Source organism: Gavia stellata, unplaced genomic scaffold, assembly GCF_030936135.1.
Source record: "Gavia stellata isolate bGavSte3 unplaced genomic scaffold, bGavSte3.hap2 HAP2_SCAFFOLD_34, whole genome shotgun sequence".
Taxonomy (NCBI): domain Eukaryota; kingdom Metazoa; phylum Chordata; class Aves; order Gaviiformes; family Gaviidae; genus Gavia; species Gavia stellata.
The window spans coordinates 5,160,219-5,184,935 of record NW_026776320.1 but is presented as its reverse complement, the minus strand read 5'-3'; the positions used below and the strand labels follow the sequence as shown (position 1 = coordinate 5,184,935).

Genomic DNA, 24,717 nt, shown 5'->3' with positions numbered 1-24,717 from the left:
TGCAGTGATCTCTTCCCATTGCTGTTCTGAGGTGGAAGACGAGAGAGAGCAGAAGAATTCTACCTTAGTTTTCACTCCTGATTAATTACATTCTGTCCACATGTTGCTTACAAGCCTCTGGGTCATGCTTTTTTTAAACAAACGGTTCAGACACGTCCCACACTAGTGGGAAATGTTCTTCCAGGAACTCTCCTGCCTTTCTTGTGATCTGTGCAATGCTTTTCTCCACAGACTTTCTTCCCAGGGGGAAGCAGGGAAGAAGTTTGACTAGCAACCAAAATTACTCTTCGGGGGTAGAAATCTACCTTTTGTGTAACGTAAATCCTTACATAGTCAGTTTTGCATTTAATGAAATCAAAGCTGACAGCGTGTGATTGCCATTCTCCTTTCAAGAAATCTGCCTGAATGCCTCTGAGGGGTCAAATGCTTTCCAATTAACCCCTGAGCACCAGGGGTTGGGCCCTTCAGCACGAAAGAACATTTGCAAAAATACAGTATAAAGCAGGGAGAAATCAGAACTGCAGCTGAACGTTTAGGTTTTATTTGGAAAGAGGAGGGTAAACTAGAATCTGATTGCATGTCATATACCTTTAATGTGACTGTAAGCTAAAACTCTAATTCTGACACCTGGTGTCGTGTAGTTGGTGGCATAATGGTAAGTTTCTTGACTCTTCCAGGCTTTTACTATAGGCTATATAAAAATATATAAAGTGCAATTCTACCTTAAACATCAGACTCACTTTAGAGTCCAAAATCAGAAGTGTTTGCATGTGTGAGTAATTGTACCTGGTATTTAGGCAAAAGCATATGAGTTACTGACATCAGTAATAATATGTGAACTTTTAAAAAAACATCAGGTATTTCTTTTAATACTTGTTTCTATAAGTTAACTTTTTGATCTAGTAGCAGCTTGGTTTTTTAGTAAGAATGTTAAAAATGCACTGATTAAGTTCTGAGACCCGATTTCTGCCTTAAAGGATGTCTCACCTCAGATTTCTGTTCCTCTCCTTTTAAAAACTGTATCACATAGTAGTTTTGCGTAGAATCATAGAACCACAGAATGGTTTGGTTTGGAAGGGACCTGTAAAGATCATCTAGTCCAATCCCCCTGCCATGGGCAGGGACATCTTTCGCTAGATCAGGTTGCTCAAAGCCCTGTCCAACATAACCTTGAACACTTCCAGGGATGGGACAGCCACAGCTTCTCTGGGCAACCTGTTCCAGGGTCTCACCACCCTCACCATTAGAAATTTCTTCCTTCTATCTAATCTAAATCTCCCTCTTTCTGTTTAAGCCCTCTTTATATATTGAAAGGCTGCAATGAAGTCTTCCCTGGAGCCTTCTCCAGGCTGAGCAACCCCAACCCTCTCAGCCTTTCTTCACAGGGAAGGTGTTCCAGCACTCTGACCATTTTTGTGGCCCATTTTACATCCCCCAGTCTGTACTGATACTGGGGATTGCCTGGACCCGAGTGCAGGACCTTGCACTTGGTCTTGGTGAATCTCACAGAATCACAGAATCACTAAGGTTGGAAAAGACCTGTAAGATCATCAAGTCCAACCATCAACCAACACCACCGTGCCCACTCATGAGGTTCACATGGGCCTGCTCCTCAGGCCTGTCAAGGTCCCTCTGAATGGCATCCCTTCCCTCTAGCGAATGAACTGCTCAGCTTGGTGTCATCTGCAAACTTGCTGAGGGTGCACTCAATCCCACTGTCTGCGTTGTTAATGAAGACACTAAATAATATTGGTGCCAGCACAGACCCTTGAGGGACCCCACTCGTTACTGGTTTCCACTTGGACATTGAGCTATTGACTATAACTCTTTGGACGTGGCCATCCAGCCAATTCCTTATCCATTGAACAGTCCATACATCAAGCCCATCTCTCTCAAATTTAGAGATAAGAATGTTGTGGAGGATCGTATCAAAGGCCTTACACAAGTCCAGGTATATGACATCTGTAGCTCTTCCCTTGTCCACTCGTGCAGTCACTCCATCACAGAAGGTCACTAGATGAGTCAGGCATGATTTGCCCTTGGTGAACCCATGTTGGCTGTTTCTAATCACCTGCCTGTCTTCCATATGTCTTGACGTATCTTCCAGGAGCATCTGTTAGGTGATCTTACTGGGCATGGAGGTGGACTGCATCTGTTTATAGAAATCTACGTAAAAAAACATTTGGGTACTTGCACTGTTCACTTGTGTTGTGGAAAAATAAGGCTATAAAGTGAAGGATGTTTCTTATACATACTTGGTGCTTTCTAATTTGGGGATATGCTTTCTAATTTGGGGATAGTGTTGCATCTTGAGGAATGTGTGTGAAGTATGCTTACTAAGTACGTGTATACAGCTGTAGAGCTATGAAACGGGACCTGAAAATCACAATACACTTAAATGAATGTAGGTCATAATGCAAAACCTTTGTGTGCTTTGCTGTCTGAACTGTTGTACTGATCTGACCTGGAGTACACCCCTCCAGTGTCCTCTCTCTTAAGCCCCTGTCCAGTGGCCACTGTCAGAAGAAATTGGCAGAAATGGTAATTGGCAGAAGTTCCATCTGCGACAGAGTGCGCCTGACAGCCCTTTTGGGGCTAGAAAGGCCCGGCAAGAGCAACTTCTTGTCTGGGTCTCACCCGCAAATGTTTCTGCCTTAGTAAGGCTGCGTGGAAGTACATTCCACAGCTTCATTATGCACTTGTGTGAGAAACACTTTGATGACCCAGGCAGCAGCTGTGAAGCAGTGGATATCTTCTGGAACTTCCTGTTGCAGGAGAAATGGCAAATTGTCCCTCGCTAGTTACCATTTAGGTAATTTCTTTTTGTAATAGATGGTTGTCATAGCCTTTCTTTCCTATTATGCCCTCCCCTTCATGTTTCCTCTTGCTGGATGGAAGCCATTCTCTACTGGTGAGCATCCTGCTGCCCCTCTCTCTCCTCTTGCCTTCTGAGACTGACTGAAGGAGCCCTCCATACAGACACTCTGTTGTTGTGAAGGATGACAAAATGCTGGGTTTTCCTTCTTTCCATAGTCCTGAAACCGTATTTGCCTTTTTGGTCAATACCGAGTATTAAGCTGACATTTACCAAGTTTCTTCTGCAGTGTTTTCCACACAATCCTGATGGTGAGTTGTAAACAAGCTGTGCACATACAGGGTTTCCCCACCTGGTGTGTTATTTTGCATTTGTTAATACTGAGTTTCATCTGCTCGTTTACCTGGTCACTTAGTATTGGCTTAAAGCTATAGATGATAGGGTTGAACTTTCTCATTTGTTGTTCCCAGACCAAATCTCTTTCCACAGACAAATATATAATTTTTGATTCCTCAGCTTCAGAAACCGGTCTAAATTAAGGGTTTATGTCATGGTTAGCATGCCACAGTTCCACATTTGGATTCTTTATAAGCATCTGGACCAATACCACCAGGCTTTGGCCTTTCATTATTTCATGGAAATACTCATAAACTGAACACTATCTTAGCTATGACGACAGTCTCTCAGACTCATTTATTTTAAAAAGATTAAATTTTACTGGTTTGACAATATAGAAGTAAAAAATTAAAGATTGAGGGTTTTTTTTCTGCTATAGCTTTATCTTACATTACTTTAAGATGTGCTCTGCTATGCAATTACTTATTCTCCTGGACAGAGACTGACGCCACTTTAAACATTTACCTGCCTTTTGATATGTCTGTTTGTATCTATCTCATTCTGAGTTTAAAAATTGATTTGGCTTTTGGTGTCACCTGAATACTTAGGATGCATTCATTACAGTACTCTATGGTGCTTAGTCCAGCTTATTAAATAAAAACACACAGTCAGAGGCACTGACAACACACTGTCAGATTTTTTCCGCTACGATGGAAGTGTCACCTTTCAGAAATACAGTTCAACAGTACTTGCCTGTCCAGATACTTATTTTTCCAGAACAAGTTTCTTCCTACGAAACAGCACTTTACAATGTAGACTAAGCTAAGAATGGTGTGGTATTGTGTGGATCTTTGTGCAATATAGCTGTTTGGTGACTACTGTGTGATTTGCAAAGCTTCATGCAGGTGTGAATCATGTAGACACTTTTTAGATGTCTAAAGCTTGAACAAAAAGGCCTTGTTTAAAAACATTCTGACATTAAAAAGGCAAATTAGGAAAATATGTCAGGAGACAAATTGGCTACTCCATCTAGTGAATTGGCTAAATTACAACGGCCTTTGCAATCTTCCCTATTGGCTTTAGAAACTAACCAGTGGCTGTTGTCAAACATATTACCAACATGGGAAAAGGTCAATGTGGAAGACCATGAATTTCGTTGTAGATGCACTCGGTGTGGCCCAAGATAACCTATCTTTGGTTCTCAGTTGTATCCAGGCTCAACTGTGGGCGCAATCAGTGGCCGCTTCAATCATAAGAGAGGGTGAAGAAGGCAATCTCCCCACCGAGATTCGGAAAATAATTTGAGATAGTGCCACTGATTTAGAGAAAAAACTCCAGTCCTGGTGGAATTTGGTAAACTTTACCCACGATCCCATCACAAGTACAGCCACAACTTTTGTATTAACTAGACATAATGCTTCAATATATTCCATCTACCCTGTTATTGCATCAGGATTGAATCACAATGGAACCATACTCTATCCATTTGAACATAGAGTATGGGCCCAAGAAGTGGGACAGAAATGGCAAACTGTGGATTTGGATTCTTGTATTGTACGAGAACAACAAGGGTTCATCTGTGAAGGTAATGCAATCAGAGGTCAGGATATCTGTTTAGATACTGAACAAAATCATTTTGAGTCATTTTGAAACTCGCCCTGACGAAAACCCTGAAACACTGCTTATATAGATGTATGGGTAAGGGCTGTGTATGTTTGAGAACAGCTTGTGATTTTATATCCGTAGATGATGTAGTTATACATACTAGGAATCACTCCAATTTTTGTGTTTGCAATTTCACTGAAATCACGGGATGTGATTTTTCTTACTTGGCTCCAGTCACATCTCACCAGCTCTTGCAATCGAATTATACATTAACTCAGGAACTGTTGCCTGCACCCATTGGAATGAATCTCACTTTAGTGAAACAATTGCTACAACAACCAGGATTTAATCAAAATTTTGAAAAAGGTCAAGGGAAACAGACACAGAACTTTAATAACTGTTCATCACAATGTGGAAGAAATACACTGTGTTTTAGAGAGGGTGGAAAAGGTGCGGAACATAAATGGTGGGACACTCTTTTCGGATGGTCACCTACTGCTACAGGCATCCTAAATAAGTTATGCCACCCCATCGTTATTCTCCTGATACTGATTTTGATCAGTCTTGTTTTCTCAGTAATACTACATATCATAAATTGGAGGATGATGAATCGATTAACTCGTTTGGCATCTATACTTGATGCACATAATCAGCTTAACTGATTAAAATGAACGTATTGAAATAATTTTCAAAATTTCACAGGGGGGAACTTTTGTAAATACTCTGATTTTTAAAAAAAATAATCAAGAATTAATCATATAGAAAGGTTAAATTTGATTAATAAATAAAATAATAAAATACAAATGCATATGTTAGGATTGTTCCGTTAGAAACAATAACCATAGGAACCTCACCAGGGAGTCGCTGTTCCATACTAAGGAACTAACAGTAATGAGATGGAACGATTAAGAACTGAATAGAAAAGTCTGGTTTGAGTCCCGTGACAATGTGACCTGATATGCACCAATGATGCTGCTTGGAAAATTCCTTACCTTTCCCATCTTGATTCAAATATCAAGAATGCCAATCAATAGATATTAATAGAAGTAACCATTGATTATTTTAAGGATGGATATTGATAGAATAGTATAATCCAGAGAGCGATTAATAAAAATTAAATTTTATATATTCTGTATGAAGGTAACGAGGTATGACTTATCTGTGATTTCATCATAAACTAACTGCTGAACAATGTAGCACTGTGAATAGGCAGGATTTGCTTGTCAAGAGAATGATAAGTTGTAGACCTGGTCAGGAAACCGAGGAAAACTTAAGAAGATTCCAAGAATGGAATTTTGCAACCAACCTGAGCAAAGATGGCGTTCAACTGAAGGACACCATGAGGAAGACTATGGACGACCACCAGAGGACCTTAGACGACCACCTGTGTACCTGAAGGCACATGCCTCACGAGCTTTTACATATATTAACGAGTTCTCGGAAATCGTATGAATATGTTAATTGTTTCCTGGAAATATGATGAATATGTATACTTTGATTGTATATAACTTTTGTAGCAGAGAAACTAGGCACGCACACGTGGTGGAGTGATCCCCTGTGCGTCCAGCGCTGCAATAAAGAAGTGCCTGCTCACCTACATGCAGTGTATACATGAGTTTTTATATTGCAGATTTGTAACAAACTGGTATTATTTTTCAGCTCACTATGAAAGGGAAGAAAGATTTTTTGCCACAATACTTCCTTGCAGATAAGGATAACCTGAATGAAAATATTTTTATTTGCTCAACATGACCTTTTGTTTTGAATCAGAACAACAATAAGCTCTGTTGCTCAGAAATGGGGCTTCTGGGGCTAGAAGCCAAATTCTCGTACAGATTCCCCTGGGCTGACCCCACCACTGCTGAGTACAACACGTCACCTCTGGGAGGTGGATGCACTTACACATACAGCAACAGCTCTGCAGAAGCTGGGTTTAAGAGCCCTTACTCCCGCCTTCTCTCTACCCCACGCACCTCCCTCCACCACACTGACACAGCCATTGCAACGCCACACAGGGAACCCGAACGGGGAACCGACCTGGTGGAAACAAGAACCTGAAAGAAGCTGCACGTTCTTCCTCAGCATGTCACGTACTTGAGACTGCTTCTGAACATAGGCTTAATTACAGCAAAAACATTTCAACTGACAGAAATTGGGTCCTACCACACCAGCTCAGGTAGGTTCCCGAGACTGTCATCGTGGTGGCCGCCGCAATACAAGGTGAACACTCATACATGTCGTTAGCCATTGGATTTTCAGGTGCTTCTCCCAGGATCAATAGCATAAAACTCAAAAATTGTTCCAGAGCAAAGGTGCACATATTTTTTGAGAAGATTACTTTGATCTAAACCATTTACTGAGCTCACTGCAAATGCAATGCTCAGCGCTCCCACTTATTTGAGTCTGTATCCAAACAAATGCTTTTAAAGTACACAGAAAGATAGGGAAAAATATGGGAGAAGCATTTGTTTGAGGTCTACCCTACGTGAAGTCTAATGTGCAAGGAAGGTAAGACTGTTTCTGGTTTTTTTTTTTTTAAAGACCGGCATACCTCTGCTGCTCCTGAGGCAAAGGAGATTGTCAGAAAACAGCTGCCAAAACACAGTGCAATGACCAGAATAGGAACAGGAGGAACTCAAAATGACAGGAAGCAGAATGTGCAAGACAATCTGAAACGGCGGAAGGTGCCCAAGTTAGTAAGTTCCTCAGAAACTTGTTGTCTAGGTGCAGAAAAACTAAAAAAGACCTATCCTGAAAAAGAGAAGAGCCCTGTACCTAGAGCACAATATTCTATTATTCTGTCTTTAGATATGAATCAAAGGGGTATATTTGTAGAAGATCAAAGAGGAGTACTATCTTGTTCTTGTCTGTTTGCCATTTGCATGAAGGGATACTGGGGTTTGGACACGGAATTTTCCCTGCAAACAAGACCTTGACTGAATTTCTCCATCCTTCTGGCAGATCCAGGTAGCTGTTTCAGGAACACAGCGGCAGAGGGAGGGGGAAGAGGAAAAGGAGAGGAATGCTTTTTAAGGGTAACCACATCGTAGCTGTCAAGTTTTTAAAAGGTAATGTGCATGGTGACTGCATCAGCTGCCATATGACCCATCCAGCTGTGCCAAATGCGAGGTAATAGGTAAAAAACCTCTCACGCACTCCCCAAATTTGCTCCCAACCTCGACTGTATACCTTTTATGACTCATGATGCCCCAAATATGTCTCAATTTCTGATGATTTTTTTGGGGCAGGATCTTAGAGACACGTTGCTGAGCAAAAGAGTTGCTGCTCATAAGGTATTTTATAAACCCAGTAGAATAGCATGGGAAAGACCCCAACAGTAGTAGGTGATATATTATGCTTCTGAAAAAGTAGTTTTTTCCTCTTGATGATGTTTGAAAAATCCACATATCACTTTTCTCACTGAACGTAGCCGAAGCCAATACTGTCAGAGCAGGAGCGGGGAGTGGGGGAAGGACAGAGACAGAGAGAGAAAGTCTGATCAGTGTGGGCTGGTCCACAACAGAAGAAGGAACCAACTACTAAATAGATCTCCTAATTTCCAGAAGGATTAGGTCTTACTGGAAAAGACCTCACAAATGGGTGAAGCATTGCCACCAAACCAGAATTCTCCTCTTTGATTCACAATGAGCACAGGAGGTTGTGAAGAAAGCAGTGAAACACAGAAAGTGCTGTCGATTGACTTTAAAAACCCTCCCACGAATGGGACAACAACAGTACTTTATAAGCTTGGTCATAGTAATAATTTTTGAAGAGGGTACTGAACAGCATGGGGCAAAAGAAGGATGGGAAAGGACAGTCCAGTTAGGAGACATGTTCTCAGCTGTCTCTCAGACCCCCAGATACGAGGCTAGCAAGACATGCGACAAACACTGAAAGTATCCTGAAAAAGGCAGATTTTAAAAAGCGTACAGAGAAATCTAAGCTACTCATCTCAACACAATTTATGAAACATTCTTATAATCAAGCAATACAGGAAATTCCTTCCACGAACGGGGAAGACAGTCTAAGCTCTCAGTAACTATGGTATTGGCAGATTCACGTCACACCAAGCCAACTCATGCCAAAAAAAACAAACAAATCCAAAACAAAAAACACCACATGAAAAACAAACCAAGACATTCCCAAGCACCCCAGTCTTCCATGTTCCCCTCACTGCACTTCTATGAAACATCTCACAAATCAAAGAAAGTTAGCAGAATAATGCTCTTCATCTAGTACAGAATATTTCTTTAACTTTTTTAACAGTATATGAACATGTCCAAGACTTAAAAGCATTACATTTTGAACTACACAGTGCCTAAAGAGCACAGAAATAAGAAAACTCTCTTTCTAGAGTAATTTCTACACTGCAAAGCTAGGAACCAATTTTTTTAGCAGTGCAGTAAATGTCGAGAATGTATCAGACTGTAAACGATGCCAAATGCCACTGAAAACACTTAGGACACCACTTTCTGTTATTGCTATTCAGTGTATATTCATTCTGTCACATAATTACCATCTGGAGAAGCTGCACGTTCTTCCTCAGCATGTGACGTACTTGAGACTGCTTCTGAACATAGGCTTAATTATAGCAAAAACCTTTCAACTGACAGAAATTGGGTCCTACCACACCAGCTCAGGTAGGTTCCCGAGACTGTCATCGTGATGGCTGCCGCAATACAAGATGAACACTCATACATGTCGTTAGCCATTGGATTTTCAGGTGCTTCTCCCAGGATCAACAGCATAAAACTCAAAAATTGTTCCAGAGCAAAGGTGCACATATTTTTGCAGAAGATTACTTTGATCTAAACCATTTACTGAGCTCACTGCAAATGCAATGCTCAGCGCTCCCACTTATTTGAGTCTGTATCCAAACAAATGCTTTTAAAGTACACAGAAAGATAGGGAAAAATATGGGAGAAGCATTTGTTTGAGGTCTACCCTACGTGAAGTCTAATGTGCAGGGAAGATTTTTTTATTTTTTTTTTAAAGACCGGAATACCTCTGCTGCTCCTGAGGCAAAGGAGATTGTCAGAAAACAGCTGCCAAAACACAGTGCAATGACCGGAATAGGAACAGGAGGAACTCAGAATGACAGGAAGCAAAATGTGCAAGACAATCTGAAACGGCGGAAGGTGCCCAAGTTAGTAAGTTCCTCAGAAACTTGTTGTCTAGGTGCAGAAAAACTAAAAAAGACCTATCCTGAAAAAAAGAAGAGCCCTGTACCTAGAGCACAATATTCTATTATTCTGTCTTTAGATATGAATCAAAGGGGTATATTTGTAGAAGATCAAAGAGGAGTACTATCTTGTTCTTGTCTGTTTGCCATTTGCATGAAGGGATACTGGGGTTTGGACACGGAATTTTCCCTGCAAACAAGACCTTGACTGAATTTCTCCGTCCTTCTGGCAGATCCAGGTAGCTGTTTCAGGAGCACAGATGCAGAGGGAGGGGGAAGAGGAAAAGGAGAGGAATGCTTTTTAAGGGTAACCACATCGTAGCTGTCAAGTTTTTAAAAGGTAATGTGCATGGTGACTGCATAAGCTGCCATATGATCCATCCAGCTGTGCCAAATGCGAGGTAATAAGTAAAAATAGTCTCACTCACTCCCCAGATTTGCTCCCAACCTCGACTGTATACATTTTATGACTCATGATGCCCCAAATATGTCTCAATTTCTGATGATTTTTTGGGGCAGGATCTTACAGACAAGTTGCTGCGCAAAAGAGTTGCTGCTCGTAAGGTATTTTATAAACCCAGTAGAACAGCATGGGAAAGACCCCAACAGTAGTAGGTGATATATTATGCTTCTGAAAAAGTAGTCTTTTCCTCTTGATGATGTTTGAAAAATCCATATAACACTTCCCTCAGTGAACATAGCCGAAACCAATACTGTCAGAGCAGGAGCGGAGCGCAGTGCCAGATGGCTGTGGGGTCATTAAATTACTGAAGAGCTGCACAGATCCACGGGCGGCTCTGTGTGCAGGAAATAAATAAACAAACAGATAATGTTCCAGACTGGAACTATTAGCCTAACGAAGTCAAGGCAGTTCCAGTGCTTAAATGTGGATTACACGGCAGGAAAGCCTGTTGTTTAACCAGTCTGACACTTAATTTCTTTTTTCTCCCTCCCCCACCCCCCCTTCTTGAAAAGCGAGCGAGCGAGCTGAGTTAAACATATGGATTCCTATTGTTAAGAAGTATGGTTGCTTTCGTTTCACTAGGTCCTTGAGTGGAATTAAGACTACTCCCCTCCTCTCCTTTCCTCCCCTGCAAGGCAGACATGACCTAAAGATGAACCGAGTTTGCCTAGTGGCGGTGTTCATTTCAGTTGAAAGGAATGTTGTCAGTGCTTTCATAAATGTTAATTGAGATTTGTTTGCAGCGTTAACCAGCGGAATGCCTCAAACCAGCTAGAATGTGCGATTCTAGAATAGAACGATTATTCTAGAGAGCTGGGCTTTTGTGACATACAGACATACAGCTGTGCAGTAAGTCTTGCTGGCTCACGTTTTCTGCACTTACACTTGTTTTTCCCTCTTTCTGTCATGAAGGTTACCATTAAGGGTATCGAAAGAGAGCTCATCTGCCCAGCATGCAAGGAATTATTTACCCATCCACTGATCCTTCCTTGCCAGCACAATGTCTGTCACAAATGTGTGAAGGAAATACTCTCTGCATTTGAAGACTCTTTTGCTGATGGAGGCTCTGAATCCTCTAATCAGAGTAGCCCTCGAATTCAAAGCTCTTCTTCCAGCATGGACAGGATTAGTAGATCAGGTACGTATCGGAATTTTTGCGTGTTTTCCTTATTTTATGTGTTCGACTGACTTGAGCCGAATTGCGTCTGCATTGGTAAAATGTCTTCCCGGTACTCCTGATGCAGTTAAAGAGATGACTTAGGGATAGTGCGAGTCTTGTTCATTCTGTGGCAAGAACAATGGGAATATTTTTAAGGACAGTGCACTCTATTTCATATATAATAGATCAGTCTTTGTGGCGTCCTGTAAATCTTTGTAACCATTGTATTTGTTTATTCCTGTATTTCAGTTACATTGAGATGCAGTAGCATCATGTTCAATAGCGTCGATGTTGAGGTGTAGATTTCAGCAGTTTTATTGCCTGTCAGTGGTACTGTTGAGGTGGTTCTCTCAGGTTTCGGCCAGCCTAAATTGAGTAGTTCGACTTCCTTCTGAGCCTCTGCAGACTTTGCAAATGATGGGTTTGTCCTACCCAATTCATTACGCTTACAATAAATCATTTTCCATAGATGATGGTTATTGCACGGTTGCAGAATTGGGAGACAGATGACTGTAAGAAGACTGCGCTAACCGCCTCTTCCAGTGTGGTCTGCTCTGGAAGCTTTAAGGAGCACTCCTCATGCTCTTTGTGATGTCACACTAGAAAGATTCTTACAGCTGTTGTGTAATCCACAGATGAGTTGTTCTTTTACACAGGTACATCGAAAGTACTTCTTGAAAGAAACCTCATCTTGGCTTTTAGGCTTCCTTCTGACGTAACTGTCCACTTTAAAACCGCAGTCCGCAGTGATCTGGAAGAGTCGCCCACAAGACAAACCCTAAAGCTGTGTCTTGTATTTTGTATGTTACTAACATTCATCATCCCCTTCCCAGTTTTCAAAGCTCAAATATTTTATTTCACCCACTTCTTTTAAACAACTCTTGAGTTGTTAGTACTGGTACTCTTTCAGGATCAGTTTGATAAGCAAATGCTGTGTTTGCTGTAGCTTGGCAGGTTGAGGCTTGCATCATTTGAGGGAATCCCCAAACGAAATAACTAGTTGTCTTCATGACAGTCCTGTTTTCTGGATATGGGGTGCACAGCCCCACAATCACTGTTTAGCTCTGCATACATTTCAGCTGCTTTCTCAGCTCTCTCTACCTGCAGCGTTATGTGAAGTTTGAATGAAGAGAGCCCACTGGTGACTGCCATCTCCCAAATCCAAGTCTAGTCCCTTTTTTCCTCAGTAAGCATGATGTTCTGTCGTGGCATTGTATGCATGGACTGAAGCGGTCACCGGTTTCCGCTGCAGCTGTCCACTACATGGTTTTACAACGTGGACATCAGGGCACCAGGTTGGGTGCCTAAGGAGTGGTGGGCGCACCGTGGGTGACCTGACCTCCTTGTGAGAACTGTGGCTTGCCAAGTGTGGCAGTATCAGACAGGCTGTGCGTGGGGACCAGGCCCCCCATGCTGCTTTCAGCAGTGTAAGTAAGGAGGTAATCCTTAATCTTCCGTGGAAAGCTGCCCTCCAGCTTGCTCTCTGTCGGGCAGTAGAAATAGTGATCTAGCATGATGGGGTGCGCAGGCAGTGCTGTGGCACCGTCCACGCTGTGCACAGAGGAGGCAGAGCTCCCTTGGGAACCTGACATTTAGATGCTACTAGATGTCACCCATACTGTTCTGTTAATGCAGTCTAGCTGTTCTGCTCAGAACCTACAGAAAAGCATGAGACCAGCTGAGTTTGAGACTGACATTTATTCATGCTCTGGTTGTGGCTTCTTAGCTGATAGTGATGCATAACTACCATGGGGTACATTTTGAAGATTTTTAAAGGAACTAGTTTCTTACAGGAGTGTTGGTTTGTTTTTTTAAAGAGACTGGAAAGGGCGTGAGAGGTAGGGAGGTTTTGGATTGTTGGGTGAAGCACCCACAGAAGAGTGACACAAGGCAAGTGTCTTTTGGATAGCATCAAAGGACACTTCAAAAAGAAATGAAGCATCAACATTTCTGATGGGAAGATCCTCACTAAATACAGATGGGACCAAATTTCACTTTCTGAAGAAGAACCAGTTTCAACACTAAGAATTCAGCTTGAAGTCATACCTCTATTTACAAATTAGTTATACCAACATGCAGTCATCTCAAGGGGATCTTAAAACCATGCTCCAGCTCGAGAGAATGGTTTTTTATTTCTTTGTAAGGGGAGGCTCAGAGGATACATGTTAAGCCTAAACACTGGCTTAACCTGCTTCAGTAATACATAAAGGACTAATTTTGATAGTTGTGCCCTGTGGGTTCATGAGTGAGACATGGGGATGCACTCTCTGTTTGATAGCCTCAAGAATGTTACCCTGTAAATAGTTTTTGGGTCTGTGTGAGCCATGCCCTGGAACAGGCTCCAAAGAATCCCTAGGCTTGCGACTTGACTTGAGCCTTGGATCACTTTATTTTGGAGAAGAGGGGGAATTTGTGCATAGCTGTTTCGTAGGAGTGCAGCTTCTCTACTGTCCCCTTTTGAAATGAAAAGAGATAAGCTGTACCCTTGTGTAACCATGCAGATCTGTGGTTCCCCAGTTCAAGGTAGAGGAATCTCTCAGACATAACCGTCTCAGCATCCCCTTTGGTGTGCGGGGCTTACTTAGCAGCCCTCCTTTATCAAGGCCGTTCAGCAAGGGCCAAGTCAGCCTCTACGTATTTTGACTGAATGATTTGGCTGAGATTTCGTACTGGTGATATCTAGTTCTCTTGTTTTCCTCTTTAGATTTGTATGATGCCTCTTGGGGTAAGCCAGATAAGTTTGACTCGGCCAAAGCAAACTTCAGGGAGCTCCAAGTTGGCTATATTTGTCTGGGAATAACCAGTCTCACTCTGGGAATAGACATCTTACACTTCAGCGTGTTACGAAGCTGTTGCTCTCTATGTGCGCAGCCAGTTAGCCTAAAACCAACTGGTTTCCGGAAGGTTTTGTGTTTAGTCTTTTGAAAGGCTGCGGCTTGAGTGCATGCAAAACTAGACGAAGAAGATAGGATTGGAATAGCTAAATTAACCTTACCATAGGATTAAGTTTTAGAGCAGTAGTTTGTAATGCCCCCTGAACTCAGACATTACACTACCTTGTCATGGCAAATGTATTCTCTTTGGCTTGGCAGAGTGCATATGAATTGGTATTGTACTGGTTTGGATGATGTGCTAGGATAGTTTGAAATTGGTTCATAAATTCCTGTGCTTCTCCCTTTAAAATCTAAACCTCTTCTGTTTACACTCCTCCTAAATCAGGATTTGGTGTCTACACAGGCAGAAAACGTAATTCACTGACTCCTAGATCGAGTCTGTTTCCTTGTCCGGGTTGCCAGCGGGATACTGATCTCGGAGAACGTGGCATCAATGGCTTATTTCGCAACTTTACTTTGGAAACCATTGTGGAAAGATACAGACAGGCAGCCAGGGCAGCCATTGCTATTATGTGCGATTTCTGCAAACCTCCACCTCAAGAGGCCACAAAGAGCTGCATGGACTGCAGGGCAAGCTATTGCAACGAATGTTTCAAAATACACCATCCTTGGGGAACTGTGAAAGCCCAACATAAACATGTAGGACCAACCACCAACTTCAGACCCAAGGTAAGTATCCCGTATCTTACAGAATTTGGGTTGCAGCATTTGCATATAGCTTCAGACATATCTGTGCAATGGTAGTTGCTTTTTGGGACCGTTGTTCCTTTTTTGACTATTGCTGTTATTCATTGAGTGAACCATAAGCTTTTGTTCTTGCTGACAGCATGACTGCAGTTTTGAACATGTCTGCCTGCACAGACGATTCTCCTGAAAGTTTCCTTCCCTCCTCGCACCTCCCCCCGAATCCAGCAGTCAATGACAATGGGATAGCTTATTGCATATTCTGCTGAATGACAGTCTTATGTACCAAGGTGCTAGCGAGACTGGTGTCTTTGGGCTTTTCACCATAGACTAAGATAACATTTGGGGCTTGAGAGTTGGTTTCAGAGATGGTTTGCAATTTTAGCTTAGTGTGTCCATATTTATGCTACTCACTTCTATTTTTGAGCCCTTTCCTGTCCTTTCTTGTATGTGTGTGCGTGTGTTAAAAGATGATGCTTTTAAAGCTTGACTGTTGGCACTGATGTCGTGTTCTCCTCCTTGACATGACACTGAAAAGCTTTCTCAAGAGCTTCTCTTTGATAACATGGAGTAGATGCCCCAAATGTCTTTCAGTGCTCTGGAATGAGGCAAAGCATTTCTTTTTTTTTAAAACACACACGCACACATGTGCACAAGCACACCCACCCACCCCCACCCACCCCCTTTTAGACGGTTTTATCTGTTGCTTGCGCTTGGAGTTGAGCAGCACTTTTTTTGCCTCTTCGAGCAGTTACTTCAACGTGTTCAATTTTTGAAAGATTACTTTTAGCAAACACCAGCTTTTTCGCAATGCTGTTTAAGCTGCTACTGGAATTAACGCTCAGCATGAACAACTTGTAATTGGAGTCAGACAGAAAAAATGAAACACTGGAGCCTTTTATCTTTAAAATGACTGTGACTGGTGGTGTGGCTGCATTTCATCTGTTGCTCCAAGAGCAATGGCTATGTGGCTGATCAGAGTCTAGCTTAAATTTAAATCATTACAGTATTATGTCAACTCCTGCTTTAAGACAGTTCGTAGTTGTTTCAAGAGATGCTGGCATGGACACAGTTAAATTTGACAGCGTGGCTGTGTTATATATTGCATTTACAGCTCTGAACAGGAGTGTAGGGAGCTTGAGGCACGCAAACAACTTCAGGGATTAGCAAAATGGTTGATTGCAGTATGGAGGCTACATGATGTGTACACAGACATCGCTACAGGTTTACTCACTGTGAACCTCGTGAAACTGTGTGTGTTCATCTGCTGGCTTTCACTGGCATAGACAAAAATAAAAGGTGGAAGATAAACTGAATATAAAGAATCCACTGATGAAATCAGATGCTGCTGTGGGGTGATTTAGTGTTTTGATGGTTTGTTGGCCACCTCAGTTTTTGGAAGTACACCTGCATTCTCTCTGCTCTCTTTTTTTTTCAGATTTTGATGTGTCCAGAACATGAAATGGAGAGGGTAAACATGTACTGTGAAATCTGCAGAAGGCCTGTTTGTCATCTTTGTAAACTGGGTGGATGTCATGCAAACCATAGAGTAACAACCATGAGAACTGCCTACAAAACCCTTAAGGTAAAAGTAAATATTGTTGGACCTGGCCTTAAGAAGGGGAAAAGTACTGAGCTTCTGGTGTAAGGGCAAACTCCCTGTGGCAGGAAGCCAGGATGTGTGTTTAGAGGACACTGAACTAGTCATGAGGCATGCTGTTGTGCAACATCTGTTAATATCTATATTAGTGTGACATAGCGCACTTCTGAGAAACTGTATTTTCTATGAGGCTTGAAACATAACCTCTTAAAAGTCCTTCCACCTTGTTTTAGCCAACTAAAGTATAGCAGTACTGACCAATGCAAAAGGTTTAAGCAGTTTCTACTTTACAATCTAGCTTTTTTCAGGTAAGTGTCCTTGTGGCTTGGATTAGCTGATACTTCAGAAGCACTCCTGAAAAATTTGCATTGGAAGTATCTGTTGGGACCTTGTATGTTTCTGAAGTTGCATAGCTGTTAATTCGCAGTACAACAGGGAAGACTTGCAAACATTGCTTTGTTGTTAAAGAATGATTGCTTCTACCTCCTCTTCTTCCTTTTCTTCCTCTCTTGCTCACAAGAAGAAAAAAAAAGGGGGGGCGGGGGGGGGGAAGACCAGACCAGCCTGCCTTGTGCTCTTTGGCCTCCTTGCCTGTTTGCAAGGCTTTTCCTGTACAGCTGTTAACTCTTGCAAGTCAGGAAATGCAGAGACACTCATAAGTTCATGCTTTGAACCACTCATTCTTCTAGCAAATCTTACTACAAATGAGTTAATAACTAACGTGGCTTTTCTGTAAGTTTTAGTAACGTCCTGAAGCCTCATGTTCCTAGCCTAAGAGAAGGTGACACTTGTGGCTGGGGAAGACTGAGCCAGCTGAGGCTGTTACCTCTTGTCCTTAGAGGCTGTTACCTCTTGTCCTTAGAGGCTGTGCCCCCAGTCCTGCCCACATCAGTGGCCTGATGTCCCTGTGCAGTCATTGCGGGTCACTGAGCAATTCTCCGCAGGGGTGCTGCTCATAACTGGTGGCAGGCTGTTGTCCTTGTAACTAGATAAAGCGAGTGCTAGCTGGATGACCTGCCTGTGCTGGTTGTCGGTTTGGGTGGGATACCCTTCTTCTGCTAGCTCGCTGTTTTGTTTTAACAGGAGAAGCTTTCAAAAGATATTGAGTACCTCATCAGTAAGGAGAGCCAGGTGAAAGCTCACATCACACAGCTGGATCTGCTGCTGAAAGAAACAGAGGTAAGAGTGTCTTCCGTGTTGTCTGGGGATAGCCCTTGCAGGGACACAGCAGAGACTCAAACTGTTTTCACTGAAGTGTTTCAAATCCTTTGGCTTTTTTCAGTTAGCCAGTAAAACAATTTCTGAACAGTTTGTGTTAGTCCTGAATCACAAATGGTAAGACCTAATCCTGACAGTGTTGGAAATATGGGCAACATACAGAGGGAAGTTAAGTTTTGGGTGCTGCTGTAAATTTAATTGAAAGAAAGCTTGTTTGATACCTTAATCAAAGAGAGGTGGGTTAGACTTACAGCTCTTGTGTATTAACGGTGCTTCACAATTTACACTGGCTGTTTGCCGCCTTGAGGATGTTGCAATAAAGTCAGAATGAAGAGTAAAATCTCCCTGCAGAAGAGTCAGAGCTGGGAGCTCACGTACAAGCTGAAAAACACAATGGCAGAAATTGCAGGAGCTCCTGGCCCTGCCTGTATCTTGATAAAGATTGTCTCTGTGCTTTGTAGTTCCTTTTATCCAGGGCACTAGTTAGAGGTGACCCTACAGTTCTGAGGGCATATGTGAGAAGCTGGGCTGGACCCCCGTCGCAGTGTGGTTGGGGAAGGTGGAGGAGCACCTAGCTCTTGGGCATGAAGACTTCAGAAACTGACCTGTTTTCACAGTGCTTTTCCATGAGCTGTTTAGACACATGCTATGCGTAACTCAAGACATAATCAGAGGAATACTTTCCTGCTCTTCGTTCTCTGTGTTGATCCAGTAAACGCTCACTAGCTTGGGTGCAGTGCTGATCACATTTTCAGTGCTGATGGGCATAACAAAGCTCATTAGTCTTGTCTGTCAAATGGATGACTAGATTGCTGTGATACCTTGAGCAACTTGAGGTATGTTTCTGTACACAGCCACAGTGCTGTGGAATCTGTCTAAAATGTCTTTTGTTCCCTCCTAGTGCAACAGTGAACGAGCTAAAGAAGAAGCATCTCAGAGCTTTGAGAAATTATCTCATGTCCTAGAAGAGAAGAAGTCCGCAGCTCTTAGGGCAATTGAAACTTCTAAGAATTTAAGGCTGGAAAAATTGCAAACGCAAGCAGAGGAATATCAAGGGCTCCTGGAAAATAATGGCCTTGTAGGATATGCTCAAGAGGTGCTTAAAGAAACTGATCCATCTTGTTTTGTTCAAACAGCAAAACAGCTTCATGACAGGTATCTTAATTATCTTCTGTTTGAAGTACAGATACTGTTCCAGGATGTCTGGTCAGTCATATTCTTTTGACACCTGCTAGCAAAGTACTGAATGCAGTACCTTGTATTGCAAAGGCTCAGAGATGGTCCCAGTACCGTTCAGTAGAAATTGCTACATTACAGTGTGCGTTAAGAAACAGCAGTCAGGAGGGGCTCTGTCCTGTGACAACACGTGGCCTTGTTCAGTAGGACTGCACTGGAAGGGTAGCCCATTCAGCTCACTGACACATTCCTTTGCTCAGAGATTGTATCGGGTATTTGCAAGTTAATCTCACAGGTCTCTTCTGGCTTTAAAGTCTTTGATCTTAATAGCTGTTCTCCATTAGCGCTTCACATCTATTGTGTTCTTTGAACATAATGCCCCAAATTGTTAAAATGCTCTACCAGCTGAACGATTACCTCTTCATTATCTTTACACTGATACCTTTACACTGCTGTACAAAAGCCCTTAAATTTTGCATTGGAATTCTGTCTAGAGAGACAGAAATTTCTGGGAGACATCAGTAAGTACATGAAAACAGCACTTTTTATAAAGCAAAACCTAGCATTTTTAGTTTAAGGAATGCACACATGTGAATTCCCTTTTCTCTGTTCTGCCATCCCTTTGCTTCTGTGCTTTCAGAATCCAAAAAGCTACTGAATCTCTGAAGAGCTTCAGGCCAGCAGCTGAAACTACTTTTGAAGACTTTGTGGTGGACATAGCTAAGCAAGAAGAGATCCTTGGTGACTTGTCCTTCCATTCCAATGGTAAATTGCGAGAGCATCAGGTCTTTCTCAAGTTACGACTTGAAGGGCTTCTCTGGAAAGAGGCAAAACTTATGCAGGGCTGCAGCTGCAGAACTCAGTCTTGTGACTTGCATTGTCCCTTCTGTCTCTGTGATCCACAAGGCATTACCTGGCAGCAATGCTAGCTTCAGCTTTGAAAAAGAAGCTAAGATGCCGTTGCATTCAGTACCAGTTTACATTGGCTTCCAAAACATTGTAGTTAAGGAATACTAGGTCTTCCTAGAAGCTTTTTGTTAACATGACAGAAAAGAATAGGCTTTTAGATGCTTTTTTAGCTGCCAGCAAAAATAAATAATACAACTTTCGAAGTAAAAACAGAAAGTAAGGGATTTATGTAAGTGCATGAATGGAACCATCCTCATCTGTACTCTTTAACTGATTGAGTCAGATTTCTGCCCCCACCCCCACCCCCCCCAAGTGCTATAGCCACTCAACAAAGGGCTTGTATGGTTAATTCTAAAACAACATATATCTAAATTTGAGGGTTTTTTTCTCCTGAATCTCTGGCATTCCAGGTCTAGAAATACCAGAAATCAATGAAGAGCAGAGCAGAATGTACAACAAAGCTCTGATCAGCTGGGAATGCCCTGGGAAGACAGACTCAGCTGATATCTATGTTCTTGAGTATCATAAGCTTAATGGAGAAGAGGAGAGTGCGACGTGGCAGGAGATCAAAGTTTGCAGCAAGAGCAAAGTAATATCTGATCTCGATGATGACAGCTCCTATGCCTTTAGAGTTCGAGGATATAAAGGGTCCATCTGTAGCCCTTGGAGCCGAGAAGTTATTTTGCGTACGCCTCCAGCTCCAGGTATTGGGTTTTCTTCTGTCCACAAGGTGTTGAATCTGTGTCTGTCGGTGTTAAGAGCTGTAGGTGGTTTCCAGTAGTTCCCAGACTTCTACTCTACTGTTACCGGTTGCGTAAATGTTTAGAAGCACTGTTAACAAACAGGTTAAGTAGGTGGCATGCTGAGACCGTTTTAGCTTGCATGACGTTCCCGGTAGCCTTTAAAAGTGAGAAATTCTGATGCCAGCATGACTTAAAATGTAGTTTATAAGCACAGAAGGCCAAATACTTAACTAAGAGGAAATTTTTTTGGATACTGTTTTTCAGTTTTCAGTTTTCTTTTTGATGACAAATGTGGGTACAACAGTGAACATCTCCTGCTGAACCCAGGAAGAACCTCTGTGGAAAGCAGGGCTGGATTTCCTCTACTGCTGGGATCTGAGCGCATGCAGGTCGGATGCTACACAACCCTGGATTACATCATTGGCGACACCGGGATTGCCAAAGGGAAGCACGTCTGGGCTTTTCGTGTGGAAGCCTATTCATACCTGGTGAAAGTGGGAGTTGTTTCTAGCAACCAGATACAGAAATTGTTCCATAATACCCATGATGTGACCAGCCCAAGGTAAATTGCAGACTCTTGCTCAATACATGTTTTATATAAGGAGATGGCTTTTTAAAAAATAAGTTAAGAGTGAGTCTGGTCGCAATTAGTACACAAGGTGAACCTAACTAGTGGAAAGTAGCTTGAAGGATATGCTGTAAGCAGGTTGTCCTGTTCATCCCCTGCTATTAGCAGAAAGGTGTTGTAATTATCCAGAGTCCTATTTTCATTCTTTTTGGGAAAGAAATGAGGTTCCTATAGATGTCAAGATGTGCCAGTTAAAGCAAGAAGGTAAAAAAAAAGCATCACTTGCAAGATTGAAGCAATGTTTAATTGTCACTAGTAAGACTCTGCCTTAATTTCCTTAGCATACTAGGTTTGGCAGCCATTCAGAGGTACAATGTTCACTGTGTGTATCTGTGTATCTTTGCTGTAGCTTGCGTCACGGTGGATTCCAAGTCACTGGCTTATCCCAGGCTATACGCTTGCATATGGTACTGGAGTGCTACTGTTCCCAAGCCAAAGTACAGTGGACAAACCAATAAAAAGATTTCAGCTCTGAAGTATGGTTGTAGTAAGCCTGGATGTGTCTAGGAACTGCAGGCTGGGAAGCTATCTCCTGAGGACTCTTAACTTTTTCAGGAATGTAAAAAATGTATCAGCTTCCTCCTGTGTAACATACTGAAAGTGTAAGAACGCCTGTGTCTTGAGCTGCTTAAAGCCAGACGGAGGCTTTTTGCAAAGTGAGAAATTAGATCCTGATTTCCTGATTTCTTTTTCCTTATCCACACAAATACCTGGAAAACTTTGGCTGACACAAATCCAATCTCCCCCCAGACATCCCAAAAATGCAAACCTAGCTAGGGATTGTCGGCACAGAAGAATGTGTGCTTCTCCAGTGTGTCTTCATCTGGTGACAGAAGTAGGGGGCAAAAGCATGTAGACTGAACAAATCTGGCCACAAACTTTCCCCAGTAACCAGCTGGGAAACAGGGGTTCATGGAAACCTCCAGGCAGAGCACTTTAAAAAAAACCAAACCACCAAACCAAAAACTTAAACCACTACTTTTTGTGTTGTGAATTTTAAAGACAATGTAATACAGCAGTGGTGAGGAAAACTCATAGGACAACAGTCATGTTAAATGTATTTACTCGTGTCATTTAACATTATGTAAATGAAGTTAAACATACCTTGTCTGTAATCATTAGTCATAGTCGCTAAATTACTTTTCAAGTTAACTAATTTGCTATACCTGTAGGTTCATTAATGATTACCTAGCATGAGTACATTTAGATACATCCGCTCCTTAGTAAAGCCTTCTGTGGTCTTGTCCTCGTTAGTGTTTAGCTGTTATTTATTGTCTGAAGTGGCCCAAGTGAGTGTTCTCCACCTACTAAATGCGTCTTCCCTCCTGGCTTAGGTATATTTTTACCCCACAAGGTTTTGCAGGTGACCATGTGGTGTTTCTTGTCTTACAAAAATGTTTTCTCCAGTTCACATCACTGATCCCCCTTCAGAATTTGACAAAAGCAAATGGTTGTTTTTCTGTTCTAGGTACGAGCAAGACAGTGGTCATGACAGTGGGAGTGAAGATGCCTTCTTTGACTCACCACAGCCTTTCACACTGGTCACTTTAGGCATGAAGAAGTTCTTTATCCCCACAACACCTGCTGCCCCCAAGGATCCAGCGAGCAGAATCCTTCCCCTGCCATCGTGCTTGGGCATCTGCCTTGACTGTGACAAAGGCAAGGTGGGGTTCTACGACGCAGGCCGTATGAAATGCCTTTATGAGTGCGAGGTGGACTGCTCTGGCATGATGTACCCAGCATTTGCCTTAATGGGTGGTGCAGCAGTTCATCTTGAGGAACCTGTCACAGCAAAGTACGGGGAGTACCACGACGACATCTAGTGCAGTGATCTCTTCCCATTGCTGTTCTGAGGTGGAAGACGAGAGAGAGCAGAAGAATTCTACCTTAGTTTTCACTCCTGATTAATTACATTCTGTCCACATGTTGCTTACAAGCCTCTGGGTCATGCTTTTTTTAAACAAACGGTTCAGACACGTCCCACACTAGTGGGAAATGTTCTTCCAGGAACTCTCCTGCCTTTCTTGTGATCTGTGCAATGCTTTTCTCCACAGACTTTCTTCCCAGGGGGAAGCAGGGAAGAAGTTTGACTAGCAACCAAAATTACTCTTCGGGGGTAGAAATCTACCTTTTGTGTAACGTAAATCCTTACATAGTCAGTTTTGCATTTAATGAAATCAAAGCTGACAGCGTGTGATTGCCATTCTCCTTTCAAGAAATCTGCCTGAATGCCTCTGAGGGGTCAAATGCTTTCCAATTAACCCCTGAGCACCAGGGGTTGGGCCCTTCAGCACGAAAGAACATTTGCAAAAATACAGTATAAAGCAGGGAGAAATCAGAACTGCAGCTGAACGTTTAGGTTTTATTTGGAAAGAGGAGGGTAAACTAGAATCTGATTGCATGTCATATACCTTTAATGTGACTGTAAGCTAAAACTCTAATTCTGACACCTGGTGTCGTGTAGTTGGTGGCATAATGGTAAGTTTCTTGACTCTTCCAGGCTTTTACTATAGGCTATATAAAAATATATAAAGTGCAATTCTACCTTAAACATCAGACTCACTTTAGAGTCCAAAATCAGAAGTGTTTGCATGTGTGAGTAATTGTACCTGGTATTTAGGCAAAAGCATATGAGTTACTGACATCAGTAATAATATGTGAACTTTTAAAAAAACATCAGGTATTTCTTTTAATACTTGTTTCTATAAGTTAACTTTTTGATCTAGTAGCAGCTTGGTTTTTTAGTAAGAATGTTAAAAATGCACTGATTAAGTTCTGAGACCCGATTTCTGCCTTAAAGGATGTCTCACCTCAGATTTCTGTTCCTCTCCTTTTAAAAACTGTATCACATAGTAGTTTTGCGTAGAATCATAGAACCACAGAATGGTTTGGTTTGGAAGGGACCTGTAAAGATCATCTAGTCCAATCCCCCTGCCATGGGCAGGGACATCTTTCGCTAGATCAGGTTGCTCAAAGCCCTGTCCAACATAACCTTGAACACTTCCAGGGATGGGACAGCCACAGCTTCTCTGGGCAACCTGTTCCAGGGTCTCACCACCCTCACCATTAGAAATTTCTTCCTTCTATCTAATCTAAATCTCCCTCTTTCTGTTTAAGCCCTCTTTATATATTGAAAGGCTGCAATGAAGTCTTCCCTGGAGCCTTCTCCAGGCTGAGCAACCCCAACCCTCTCAGCCTTTCTTCACAGGGAAGGTGTTCCAGCACTCTGACCATTTTTGTGGCCCATTTTACATCCCCCAGTCTGTACTGATACTGGGGATTGCCTGGACCCGAGTGCAGGACCT

General features: G+C 42.3%; 1 protein-coding gene across 1 annotated transcript; it reads left to right on the top strand.

Moving 5' to 3' along the window:
* Positions 1 to 11,316: 11,316 nt before the first annotated feature.
* Positions 11,317 to 23,235, top strand: LOC132320910 (E3 ubiquitin-protein ligase TRIM36-like; the record flags this gene model as incomplete). Its single annotated transcript, XM_059834550.1, has 9 exons — positions 11,317 to 11,543; positions 14,802 to 15,123; positions 16,577 to 16,723; positions 17,822 to 17,917; positions 18,858 to 19,111; positions 19,773 to 19,897; positions 20,452 to 20,745; positions 21,049 to 21,346; positions 22,881 to 23,235. Coding segments are annotated over 9 exons (2,118 nt in total), but the record flags the coding sequence as incomplete, so codon positions are not given.
* Positions 23,236 to 24,717: the final 1,482 nt, after the last annotated feature.